Raw genomic sequence first — 13,670 nt, forward strand, 5'->3', positions numbered from 1 at the left:
CAGCACTGTGGCACACACAGGCGCTGGGAGACTGCTATGTTGTGATTATAACGTGTAGTTTGGATGGCAATGCCTCTGCTGTGACCAGTTGCCATATTTTGTGTCGTAATACTGTGTCTCCAAAGAACAGCAGGATATTCTGCATAGGATGATACCATTTGCTACCTCTTCCATGTGGAAGGGATGGAAAAGAGCCTGTGTGTGAAATGAAGACCATGTGTCTCTTAACTGTAGATGGCAACTAAAAGAGAGGCAAGAGATAACTTCCAGTGTTTCATTCTCCATTTCCTTGTGTGTTTAGAGCAAAGCAGAGAACTCTTTGTGGGAATGCCCCTTGCAGGGACTCCTGCTCCTGTTAAAAGGAAAAAGTCCACTAAACTCATTGGGAAGCTGACACACGAAGGTAAGATATGCAAAACTGCACACATGAGAACTGTTTGGATTCCAACTTAAATTTTAGCTTTCAAAATTTCACACCACATCTGACTGAACTCCTACAGCAAGATATGCATTGAACATACCAGGAGGTCACAACTATTACTAAAGCGCAGCCTTCAACCACATCACATTCTGTAATGTTCTGTTAAATGTGTTGTATACACCATGTCAGTGTGAATGGAAAGAGAATATGATCACTTCTGGGCATCAATATTGCAGTGCCTGGTTATATTCTACGTTAATCTCTCTCTTGCAATCTTTGCCTCTAATTTCTTTTTCCTCTTTGTGAGAAATTCCTTTGATTCCAGCACTCATTAGTGGAAAAAGGCAAAATCTCTCAGTGGGGTTAACACAGCAGGAAGAATATGACTTGGGACACTTCTCTTTCTACAGAATATATGTGTATTGGGTAGGGTGACTTTTAATTAAATGTGATATTTTCCAATTTACTTTTAACAACATGGGAAAGGTTTTCAGAGGTTTTGTAAAGCAGTAATTCAGTGCTGGCCCTTTCTTCAGCTCCTGAAAAGGACCATTGAAACTTCTTTATTAGGGTACTAGTATTTATTTTTCTATTCATCCCTAATCCTGCATTCATGTAAATGAGCAAGTAAAAATCCAATTTTCCATTAAAGGGCATTTCCTCTTGCCCTAGGAAACAGTGTCAGATGTGATTGGCTTGCTAAAAAAAAAAAAAAAAAAAAAAAAAAGAGAGAGAATTTCTTCAAAGAACGTCTATTAAAATTAATGGGCTTATACTAATCTTATACCAGTTTAAGGAGGGAGATTTATTCTCTGTTGTAAATTATAAGTAGAGGCAGATAAGTGGTCTTAACCTTACTTAATACAGACACATACACAATAAAAAAAAAAAAGAAAAGTAGAAAAGTTGCTTGTTTCAGGACGAAAAGCTTTAACCACATTTCTGCAAGATTTTTACACTGAAAATGTTTGAATCCATTGCTCTGACAGAGAATTGGTGGTACCAAATTATATGGAAAGGGACTTATCCAGTAAGCAGCCTATTGTCTTGAAGAGAAGGTCAACCACTTTTCCTTCCAAAAGTTCCCCTTAAAACAAACAAACATGATATAACTTCATTAAATCTTGCCATGGTTACAGGATAATGTTTAAACCAAAGCATGCCAGAATTGTCTTTGTTCACTGTGTGACAGCACGATCTGAAGAGCTGACTGCCACTCATTTCAGTCCAGAGGAGGGGAATATCAGGCAGTAACTGGACAAGCCAGGGGCACATTTTGAGGCAATACCAATAACTTCTGCTGCACTGAGGTGCTTCAGATGTGGCTACATGTAGAATACATGCACCCTTACATCCTGATTGCAATCCACAGTAAATTTCACCCACCTATATATAAAATTTCATCAATGCACAAAAAAAAAAAAAAAAAAAAAAAAAAAAGTACATAGGTTATTTCCTAAAAACTTAATTTAGAAGAGAATTTGGCTGCTTTGAAATCCCTGATGCTGGGAAGCAATGGACAAGAGAGCTGGACCAGAGCACTTCCTAAAGTGTCCTGTTTCATATGTTTTGTAGACATGCCACAAGAGGTATCCAAGCTGAACCTGGGGAAGAAGATCAGCATCCCCAGAGATGTGATGCTCGAAGAGCTTTCTCTCCTCACGAACAAAGGATCCAAGATGTTCAAATTACGACAGCTGAGGGTGGAGAAGTTCATTTATGAGAATAACCCTGATGCCTTCACCGACAATTCTGTGGTAGGTTGGAAATTCAAACCACTCCATACCCCCAGGGGAAATAGGAATAGAAAGTGCCTGAGCTCTTCTCTGAATGTATGTGCATGGGCGAGGGGGGGATCCACTGGCAAAGGAGTGCAGAAAAAGAAATATATATATAGGGACACACAAGTTTTATTTCCTTTTGGCAGCAGCATTATTTTCCTTTGGCAAATACTTTGGTATCATGCAGAAGCATGAGAAAAGCCAGTACTGAGTGAAGAGGGAGAACTGTGTGTACAGCAGGTGTTCATAGCTGCACAGGGCAGGACTAATTGTTGTTGTACCCATTCCCTTATTTTTCTTTGCAAGATGGAAATGATCCAGTCAGGTCTGCTTCAGCACCAGTGGGTGCAGTTTTATTTTTAGCCTAGGATACACTTTTATTCTTCCTACTGTGCAGAGTCCTCTGCTCATTTTTGCAGGAAGCTCTGTAAATGAAAATTCAGACAGAAAGCTCTAAGATGATACTGCAGTGTCTTCAGTTTACTTGCTAGAATCTATGGTTGTTTTTTTGTTTTGTTTTGTTTTTCTGGAGTATTTCCCTATAAGACATGGTATCTTGTTTTCCCCTTTCCCATGAGATAGTTCTGTTAGCTAACCTTTGAACTTCTTTCTTCAGTAAGGCCTTCTGAAGATACGTAAACGTTTACAAATGGAAACTTCCCTTTCATGTGATTGTCAGGAATTCAGTAAAACAAATACAAAATGTTTCAGGTTCACGCACATTGTGATGCAGCATCTCATCTTCTGATGCTCTTTAAACTTTATTTGGTGTCGTTTTATCCCTTTATGGCATCTGTTTTCCAGTCCAGGGAAACTCAAGCAAAATAATAAAAGTCAAGCTGAAGTTAATGTTCTGTCAAATGAAAACACACTATTTTTTAGCTCTCTGATGTTTTAAAAAGCAGCAAGTAGACCTTTGTAGTTGACTTCTAAAAATGACAATTTGGGAAGCAGGATGTGGAAAGATGCCTGAAATAAAAGAAATCATTAAAATTGTCACAGTAGGTCAGGCTGCAGATCAGGGATGACACACCAGAGATACAGCAAGTATATCTGGTGTTGTTGGACTTCGTGCAGTTTCTTCATCTCTTTGTGCCTTAGGCAGTTCCTCTCTTCAATCGGCTCCCTCCTAGAAGGGATGTCAGAATGACTGGTGTGTTGAACTTTGAACTCTCTGAATGAAAACCTTAGAGAAATGCAAGCTGTTTTTATACATACTCAGCAATCTCAGAGCTCCTAAAATGTATGAGGGCCAACTTCATGTGTCAGAATCTGAAGACTGCAGTGAGGATAACAGGAGGAGTGAGAAAATAATGATGTATGGGAATAAAAAGGCTGAAGTCCAAACTTCCAAAAAATTGAGAGTCCAGTCAAAGAAATACAGTCAATGAGTTGTGACAAACGAGCTCACTGGATATGCAAAACTGAGTATGAATAACTGGATATGCAAAAACAAAGAGGCCCTGAAGTATTAATAGAGACAGTGGGTCCCTCCAAGACTTAGATTACAAAGGCTGAAGACAACCACTTACTCTCTGTTCACTGTTTTTCCTGTTTTGTTCTGTTTATTCATCCACACCTGACATTGACTCCATACCCTTTCTGTAGTGAACCTCTACATTTTTTCTGCTCCCCTGCTCCCCTGCTTTTTGAGCAAGACTGTTAAGACATTTTGCTGTGGAGACATGTATTTGGGGGTTAGACAAGACCCTAGCAAGCCTAGGATTTTTTTCAGGGCTTTGCTAAATGACAACAATGGCAGAGGCTCCAAAGAGGAGCTGGCGCTCTGCTTTAGAATCCTCCATGACTCACTTTCAGGGCTCTCTTTTCTCCACACTCATGGTACAGGTAATGAATCAGTTGGTGCAGGAAGACTTCAGTCTGCCATACTGCCCTTGCACAGGGCCATTTCAGCACGATTACAAACATGATTGTTACCATTTGCTGGCTGCTCTGTGCGCTCTGTGCGAGGGCTCTGCCAGGCTGCATCCACTGTTTCTGTGGATAACTGTTCTCATCATCACAGCCAGCATGAATTAGCACCTTTGCTGGCAGCCAGAGCAGCAAGAATAAAAGCTGAGAGATCTCAGCAACGAAGCAATCCCCTCAGAAGACTGGTTGCTATCAGGCAGCTACAGGCAGCAGATCTGTGGCCTCACTGTTGTCTTCCAAACCATCAGGACAATGCCTGACCTTAGCATCAAATCACTTTATCAAAAAACCTTTTTGATTGCAATTTTTGATTAGTTCTCTACTCCTTTCCTTCCTTGCTCCTGGCTCTGCTCAAAGGAGGATACAGAAAAGAAGGCTTAAACAAAAAGGAACTGTGAGAGGAAGCTAATGGCAGAGCAGAGAATTCCTACTGCTTCTTCCAGTCACTTCCTCCTCTCAGTTAGTTTTCATGTCCTTTGCTACTTGTCCCAAAGAAGTCCCTGTGCCTTCAAGGCTGTGGGACAGTGAAGGGATTTAAAGCTGGTGGTTTGTTTTTTGTTTTTATATCATGGATTTGTTAACTGTCTGAAAAAGTTCTAAGGATAAAGCAGAGCAAGAAAGGGCTGGGATGGAGTACAGGTTGTTTCTTCCCCCCAGAAAAAGTTTAACAGCAAGGTAATGTAATATAAAAACAGGACAAAGAGAAAGGTTATTAAAAATAAATCCAAACCATATAAGGGGTCCCAGAATAGCCTGTGCTAAAGCCATAAACCTTCCACACATGGGAAAAGATCTCAGCAGTCATGTGTCATTGATCCACCCTCCTGCTTCCCTCCTCCACCTCCTTCTCCTCCTCCACCCAAACAACCACACTGGGCAACGAGGTCACTCTCCTTACTTCTAGCAGAGAAAACGTATGCATTGCATGTGCATAAATGCCAGACAGACCCACACAGAAGTGAGAACCTGCCACTCCCTCTCTTATCACTGCTGTGGGCATCCAGTTAAAGGCAAACTGTAGCTAAATCCCAGTCAAAACAATTGAATGTTACCAATGTGAGCACAATGAAATGCATACAATGAATTGCTGTGCAGCAATTTTGATATTGTCCCTCTTCCCTTGCAAGAATACAGTACAAGGGGATGTTTTTAGGAAGGACTGAGTCTGACACTTACAACACGGTGGTATCTTGTCGAACTGGGAGAGTTCCTGTGAAGTTCTCCTTTGGTACCATGCTGGATGAGCTGGGCTCTGCCTGGCCCTGGCTAATAATTAAAAGAAGGACTTCTTCTCCCTACCCCATGTTGTGCCATTCATGTCAAAGAAACTGTGATTCAATCCATGCCTCTGAGGACATTATCAACCGCATAGTGGAGTTGCAAGATGCAATTTCTTACTGACTAAAGACCATTACAAAATCCTAGCTAGCTGTGGCTCTATTACTGTAGCATCTGACTGACCACAGCAGGAAGAAAATCACTACATCCATTTTTAAACATCAAACTGAGACATGGGGTATATTAATGAATCACCCAGTATCACAGAGAGGGGCTCATCTTACCTCTGGGTCTCTTAAATCCCATTTTACTGTTCAGAAATTAGATCAGTAGTTCACAGGCCTTTATTTCACTTCATAACACTAAGTTATTTGATGTCAAATACATCAACATTGTGTGAAACTGCATTTCTTAGCCGTGTAGCTCCACTTGTTATTGCTGTAATTCATCTCAAGATCCCACTTGTGCTTTGGGAACTCTGTCTAAGACCTTCCTGCTATCAGTTGGTAGAAACTGAGAACAAAACCATAGTTATTCTTTTTGGATGTTGCTGGTATGATGGTTATCTTCTAGTGAGGATCCTTAAAAATAGTCTTTCTAATAGTCAAAATCTGTGGCCTGATTTGGGCTACATGCAGCAAACATCTTACAGAAAGACTTGATTTGTCTGTATTTTTTTTTCTTTCTGCTTTACCTACCATATCTTAAATTTAAAGCACTAGGAAGGTAGCATCATATGTGAGGAGGCAATTATCAGCAGTAGTACATCAAAAAAAAATCAGCAACCACAAACAAAAAACCCACCTTGATACATTCTCAGAGTAGCCCACCAGTTAAACAGAGGCAGTTGCCATATCTTGGCAATGCTCGTAGGAAAACAAGCTGAGCAATACGTTGGTAGGTAATTTCTGTTGGTCTTCAGGTCAGGAGGTCTCTTCAGATCAGTTAAGATTCCAAATGTGACACAAAACATAGGAAGTAAAAAACAGTTAACGAATTGGATTCCTGTTCTTCTGGATAATGGCGGGAGTTACTCTGCATTTTATTTATTTTATTTTATTTTATTATTTTATTTTATTATTTTATTTTATTTTATTTTATTTTATTTTATTTTATTTTATTTTATTTTATTTTATTTTATTTTATTTTTTTTGCTGCTGAACAAGAACCCAGAGGAGTAAGCAGAAGTGGCAGGTAGAAAATGGAAGTGCTGAGGTTACAATGCCAGAAGTGGTGCATCACAACAGACAAAAGTACACAAACAACCTGCATCACAGATCTTACATGTTAAATAGCCAGACATGATACAGTATGTGAATGAAAGCATCCTCCATCCTTAGATGAAGGAACAGAAAAGTTATTGTGCAGTTATTGTACTCAGTTTAAGGCACAAGCATGAACCAATGACAGTTTGCTGCTTAATGTACTTAGCAGAAAGACAAACAAAATCACTGGAGGTAGGCTTAAAGGGAAAATATTTGAAAAAGCACTGTTTCTAGAAGTCTGTTCTGCAGGGAATATTAAATCTCTTGAACAAACCTTATGGGATAAGTACAAGCTGAGATACAAGAAACCTCCCAGGTTGTGACTTAAGTGGAGTGAGCCAGTCGAGGTGTAACTTTTCTATCTAATAAAATGATCCTTGCTGTGCTGGAGTTGAATTGATGCAGAAGACCTAGAGGTCCCAACTACACCCCAAACTATGTAAGAATGATCATAAGTCTGATGGCTTCTTGCTCAAGAAGTGACTGGTGTGGAAAAAGCAGAATGACAGAGAGGAGGAGCCATTGTTTCTCCACCCATTTGTTGGAGCACTGTGAGAGAACTTCGGAGTGAAATGCAGAAATTTAGAAACACAATTACTTTAGTCAACAAAGAAAATGTGACAAGGATGATACAAAATATATAAATAATTTTTTCTGTAGCATTAGGTAAAAATTATCATTATTTAGACCGGTGAATTCAGGCATAGAGGTGAAAAATTCTTTCTCTAAGATTAAACAGCGAGTCAGAAGTAGAGCTGGAAATAGAAAGCAGGAGCTCAACCAACTAAACTATGCCTCTTGGGGGAACGTGATTAAAAAATAGCTTAAGATACTTTTACAGCTGAGATTACTTTTTATGTTCACCCTTTTTTAAAAAGTGAATCACAGGTTTAAGGTTGTGCAATGCCAAATTAAGGACCAATGGGCACTTCATTACCTTATTTTTGAAAAAAACAGCAGGCACTCTTATGCAGTCAACCCTACTCTCATATTCAAGTGTCTGAATTTTAAACCACCCATCCCACCACTAAGGAACATCTGAGTGGCTGCTACTGAGAGGACGCGGTCATGGTAACTTCAGAAGTGTTAGTAACCACATAGGCATCAAGCCTTTGGGAAGCTCTTTATCGGTGAGGCGGAAATAGAAACACATTTGCTGGCCTCAATCATTTTCTTTAGGGCACAGTGAGGAGCTGACGGGGAGCACACGGTGTCTCCTCCTGGGGACTGCCTGCAGTGACGTCAGGGCGTTGAGATACTTAGAGATCTCAGCTCTATTAGCTGGATCATCTTTCATTATCTATTTTTCATGAGACACATGGAGCAGCCCTTGAGAATTCAGAATTCATCTGATCCAGGCACTCAGCCTGCAGGATCAGGCTCTTGCTAGTGATACCAACTTAAAAGACAAGAGCCCAAAATTTTTAGGCAAGCCAGGGGACTATGCATTATATGAACTTGCCACAACTGTTCTTCTCTTTGAGTGGATTTAGAGATGTCCAGGGACTGATACGGTCCACTTCCTCCAGAAACACGGAGACAAGGCAGACCTTACCACAGAGGGACAGCGATCTGTCCCCTGGGCCAAGTGGAGAGGGTTATCAGCCTTCTCAGTTGACACTCCTGGGCTTTTCTTCTGGGACTTCCACCAACAGGCTCAGTCAACCCCAACTGAGAAGTGGCTTTTGTGATATGAATATGCATATATGTAAACCTCCACAACTTGTTACCAATGGCATGAGCCACATGTTCCACCCAAGTAAAATCTCTCTTCACTCCAAACACCCTGCCGAGAGGCATGCTGCAAATACCAAAGACAAAGCTGCACTTACCCAGCTTTGACTGTGTTAAGACTCCTGTTTGAGGCGACGTTCCTGAGCAACACTGTCTTGGAGTGAGCTTGTTTGAAGCCAGCAAGGTTCAAGATTTCAAAAAGATGAATTTGTTGTTGCCTCCTGTTATATAAAAAGAGGATCTCTATGTAAGTTTGAGTTAAGAAAATCCACTGTGATAGCCAAAAGTAAAGAAAGCGAGACTTTTATTCTAGCAGGTGAGTAGACTTGGGGTGTTGCATGGAAAACCCATGGTCCATGGGTCTTTCCTATCTGAATGGAGACGTCTCCTGAACATAGACCAAGTGAAGAATCATGAACTAGGTTGAAGACCCAGCAACTAATTTCATTTGCAGCTAAATAGTATTTAAGTGTGGCTTTCCTGAGGCACGCTTTGTGTTTCAGAAAAACTTCACTCCTGCTTAGTGATAATATTGCAATTTAAAATAACACAAGATGACAATGATGCCCCTTCCTGGCCACATCAAATACTGCCGTTGCACATAAGATCAAAGCAGCCCATTTTACTGTAGCTCATGTTACGCTTATGCTTTGTGATTTATTTATTTATTTATTTATTTTGTGAAATTGAATGTAAGTTAGCAGAACAAAAAAGAAATAAGTATTTAATTCTGAGGAATGGCACATAGCATGGGTGAAAGGAAAATAGATGCAAACGCTGCTTTTAAATTACTGAGCAAATCAGTAGAAGCATTAATCTTCCACATATATTAAGCTTTGAGAATAACCTCATTCTGACCCCTACACACCACCAACAACAAAATCCTTGTTTCAGGTTGCCTTTTTACAGTTACATGGCTCCCACACATAATTGAACAGATTGCCCTGCTAGATCCTGTGTATAGCTTAAGCTTCATGCTCACAATCCTCTCCCTTCTCAGTGCTTCCTGACATTCAGGGGAACATTATCTCCACTGTTCCTAAAAAGGGAATTCCCTGCAGCTAGGAGAAGGACAGACAGTCCCTAAAGGCCCTGGAGGCACCAGCTCTGCCACTTCAGCCTGCAGCTGGCTCTCTGCCTGGGTTGCAGCCTGGTGACCTGCTGTGAAACCCTGGACACTGTTGCTGGAGACACAGGGAGCAGAGGGTTAGATAATTCTGCCTAGAGCCTTGTGGGGTTTTCACTTCTCATCTATTTTTAGCTGACTGAACAGCTGGCCTTGGAAGCCTGTTTACAGCCTGGAAAGCTTCTTTTTGCTAAACTGTACTAGGTGTAAGAGCCTGGAGAAAGCCTTAACCCTTTGGGAGCCCTGAGATTGGCACCTCCCATAGACTGCCTGAGAGGAATTTAGAGAAGCAGAATTGCTGCATGAGGAAAGACAGATTCAGTCAGTTTCGGCTTTATTTCTGTTACATTTGTGTACCTATAGCCAATGCCCTAGTCCCACAGAAAAGACATAAACTAGGCTGCTATCTCTTTAGTGTAAATCTCAGTGTGTAAATACCTCTCTCTATGCAGACCTTCATATGTATGGAAGGCAGACATATTGGCAGTTACCTGGCAGGCTTTATGTTTTCACCGGTATCCCGTTGTTCTGGTGCCCTCTAACACTTAGCTCCCACATGAAACATTTTCTATTTCTTGTTCAGCTTGCTTTCTCACAGCTTGACCAATATATCTCTGCTTAGACTTTCAGCTGATCTAGCAAAAGCTTCATTTCCTTCTCTTGTATTTCATACTGATCACCACTGGGGACAGTACACAGAACCCCCTCTTCTCACCCTGTTCATATAAAATGGCTATGAGGCTCCCATGAAAAAATGTCCTTCAGTTGCCCTTGCTGATGTTGTGAAAGTGCTCCTATATTGAATAAAGAGAATAACTGACACAAAGTTCTGCCACGGGTTTTGTAATCAGGACAAGGCTGGTCAGACCGCAGGGACTCAGGAGTACCAAGCCTGTAAGTGTGAACAGACTGTGCCCCATAACAGGGACCTCTACTCTCTTTCTTCCTGCCCTAGGATCACTTTCAGAAGTTTATCCCACCGGGCGGGCATTACGGGGAAGATGCTGATGGCTATGCCCACGGGCGGATGGTAGGAGGAGTGACGGCAGGGCAGCACGGCTCTGGTAAGCAGCAGTATTCCGCCGTTCCTGGAAGGCCTGGAAGCAAAGGAGGTCCTGGGGACGGCGAAGGGGAGCATGCAGGAGAATCAGCTGGAAGTGGTGGAGAAGGAGGTGATGGTACTGAGAAAGGCAAGTATCTCTCTGAAAGATCAAGAAATAGATAAAGCTATTAGGGCTTGTGGCAGCGTTAATTTTAGGGACCAGTGAATGAATTTGAGTAACACCTCAATTCTTCCGAATAAAATTGCATTGCAAAGTCTAAAAAGTTGAATTGTCTTTAGCTTGACAATTTTGATTGCATGTTTCTGTGTTGCTCATTCATAAGCAAGAAGCAGAAATACCGCCTTGGCTAAACAAAAGAAATGATGGAAAACTCCTGATTTGAGGTTGAGACAGCAGTACACCAGTAGGGAGCTCTACCTTCCCTTTGAAGGGTTTCATACTGACCAGTACTGGAGACAGTAGCAGTAGCTCTTTAGCTCAGCAGTCTGACCTGACACATCAGTCGTGCATATATCAACTCTAATTTCAAATCAAAGTTTTCATTTGAATGAACAGCACTTTATGGATAATAGTAAGAAAGAAGCAGCAATATTTCTAAATGTTATCTGCTAATCAGCACTAGTGAACTGAAGCAATATCTCTACGAGGCAGGGTATCTTTCACTGATTTTAGTCCTTGCATAATTTTACCTTCCATTTAGTTTGGCCAGAAGCCTCTAGAATCAAATCTCTTGTATGAAAATCAGCTGGTGAAATTGTTATTTTAACAGTTCCTGTGGCATTTTAACAACAAAAAGCAAATTTGCTTGGGAACTGCGAACAGCTTCTGTAAATGACTTTGAGTGACTCGTAAAATCCAAGGTTTTCATTTACATTCTGGAAGAGTGTGCATTTTATATCAAAATATGCTTTGATATTTCTGGATATCCCCATGAAATATAAATCTGTGAAATGAGGTTAGCATTTTGCCTTGCGTAAAAATTTCCCCTAAGGTAGCGGAAGAGATGATATACCTAAGACATTTGTTCTTAGGGGAAGAGGTTTCTACCTGAGCAACCAGAGGGAACAATGAAAAACTAGCTTTCAAGTATATGCTTTAATGCAAGTTCCTGGATGAGTGGCTCTTAGATTGTGGTACTTCTACTTTTGTGGATAAGTGGCCCACAACAGTCTCTTTTAAGAGAAATCTAACCATACATTCTGTGACTTGATCTAAGAGTTACAAAGGATCTAAAAAGACAAAGCTGGTGTCACAGTTTCAATAGTAGAGTATAGAAAGGTGTTGTATGTGGAGTACCTGTCATCTAACTTGAGTGTTTTACTTTCCTCTGTTTACAGATGGAAAGTCAGGAGGCAAAAAAGTCACTATATTTAAAACTTACATCTCCCCCTGGGAACGAGCGATGGGTATTAGCCCTGAGGATAAAAGTCAGTTGACCATTGACTTACTGTCCTACAGTCCCAAAGCTGATTTCCCCCATTACAAATCTTTTAACAGGTAAGTGTTCAGGGATATTGAATTCCATTTACTTTGCATGAAGAAAAACTACAGTAGCCCTGGACATAGCTCTCCTGTCTTGTGCAATGTAAATAATTATTAGTCTCATGTCATTTTGCTTACTGCAATCTCCCGTGGATGAAAAGCTTGGAGGTCTACAAAGAGAAGACATGTTAAGAGCTACAGATTTGAATTCAGCTTATGGATGGGAAACCTATGTAGCAGGATAACACAACTTTAATCCTATTTCCCTTTCTTTCTCCCCACATTTGACCAGGGAAATTCGGCATGCCAATACTTATTACTGCAGCCATTTAAATTTCAAGAGTTCAGGAAAAATACTTAACATCAGAAGCCATCAGTGCCTCCAGTACTTGAGATAAGAATTAGGATCTTCCTGCTGCTTCTGATAAGAATGAAAAGTTTGACAGATTTTCTAGTGCAGCATCAACTTTCTGTTAGCCTCTCTATTTTGCCACCTACTTACATAGCCTCAGGACATCATTACCCAGGACAAACCAAATCCCACTCGAGTGCAATAACACAGCCTTTGCCTCCAACATGTATGGGATACCAACAGGTGTGAAAGGTGTATGGTTTTACAGAGGTTGATGCAGCAGGGATTAAAGAAGTACACAGGAGCAGAGGGGATTTGTTTGTGGTTGTGTTTTTTTGTTTTGTTTTGTTTTTTAAATCATTTTTTTTAGCACATAGGCAATGGTTATGTATGTATTTGGGTAGGATTTGTTGGCCAGTTAACTGCAACAGTTGTAAAATTTACATTCTCAATAAATTTATTTTCTAAGTCCCATTGTTTACCTATGTTCTGTGCGCTAACTCCATTTGTTCTCCTATGCCAGGACTGCCATGCCTTATGGGGGTTATGAGAAAGCAGCCAAACGGATGACTTTCAAGGTGCCTCAGTTTGATATTTGCCCTTTGCTTCCAGAATCTATCATGTTATATAATCAAAATTTCAGGAACAGACCCTCCTTCAACAGAACCCCAATACCTTGGATGCCTTCAGGAGAGTCCTCTGAGTATCATACTGAGGTCAATGTGCCAAGAAGTGGTGAAACAGAAGAGCTGTAAATCCCTGCCCTCAAAGTCTTTCTGTTTATTTTTTTTTTTTCTTCTTTTCAACCCTTTCTATTTGCAAGTTGATAGTAAGGAGGTGAAAAGTGCAATTCTAGTCCTGTGAGTCCTTCGTTTCTTTTGCCCTTAACCCTGACAAGCTCCTGGTAGCTTCTAAACTTAATCTTTGCTGTGATGTTAATCTGTATCAGAAACAGTTTGAGGGAAAGGAGCTTTTTATTCACCAGGGCATAAAAGGGCAAAATTAGAACAGTTTTTTCTGTTTAGCAATGCTAAATGCTGCCTGTCTGCTTCATAATAAATTTGTTTTGTCATATATTAACAAGTAATAAAACATGAAGATGAAAAAAAAATTCTCTTGAAAATACTGCTGAATCTATTTGGGGATTAGCAATAATAAAAGATTCAGTCTCATAAGTCTGCTGTCATGGGAAGAAAGATATGGGACTAACGGTCATAAGGTAGGCAGGTATATAT

At 40.6% G+C, this 13,670-nt stretch overlaps 1 protein-coding gene across 1 annotated transcript; it reads left to right on the plus strand.

Moving 5' to 3' along the window:
* The first annotated feature begins 327 nt into the window (after positions 1–327).
* MYOZ1 (myozenin 1) lies at positions 328–13,190 on the plus strand. Its single transcript, XM_032191704.1, has 5 exons — positions 328–403; positions 1,997–2,178; positions 10,493–10,727; positions 11,939–12,098; positions 12,959–13,190. Exons 1-5 carry the CDS (start codon positions 328–330, stop codon positions 13,188–13,190), a joined length of 885 nt encoding a protein of 294 aa, XP_032047595.1.
* Positions 13,191–13,670: the final 480 nt, after the last annotated feature.

The sequence above is a fragment of the Aythya fuligula genome, chromosome 7, assembly GCF_009819795.1.
Source record: "Aythya fuligula isolate bAytFul2 chromosome 7, bAytFul2.pri, whole genome shotgun sequence".
NCBI classification, from domain to species: Eukaryota; Metazoa; Chordata; class Aves; order Anseriformes; family Anatidae; genus Aythya; species Aythya fuligula.

What these genes read in the sequence shown, in the direction of transcription:
- MYOZ1 (XM_032191704.1), top strand. Translation starts at nt 328, where the DNA reads ATGCCCCTTGCAGGGACTCCTGCTCCTGTTAAAAGGAAAAAGTCCACT. An exon ending in CCTTCACCGACAATTCTGTG is followed by an intron (nt 2,179 to 10,492) that starts GTAGGTTGGAAA and finishes TTCCTGCCCTAG; the next exon opens with GATCACTTTCAGAAGTTTAT. An exon ending in CATTACAAATCTTTTAACAG is followed by an intron (nt 12,099 to 12,958) that starts GTAAGTGTTCAG and finishes CTCCTATGCCAG; the next exon opens with GACTGCCATGCCTTATGGGG.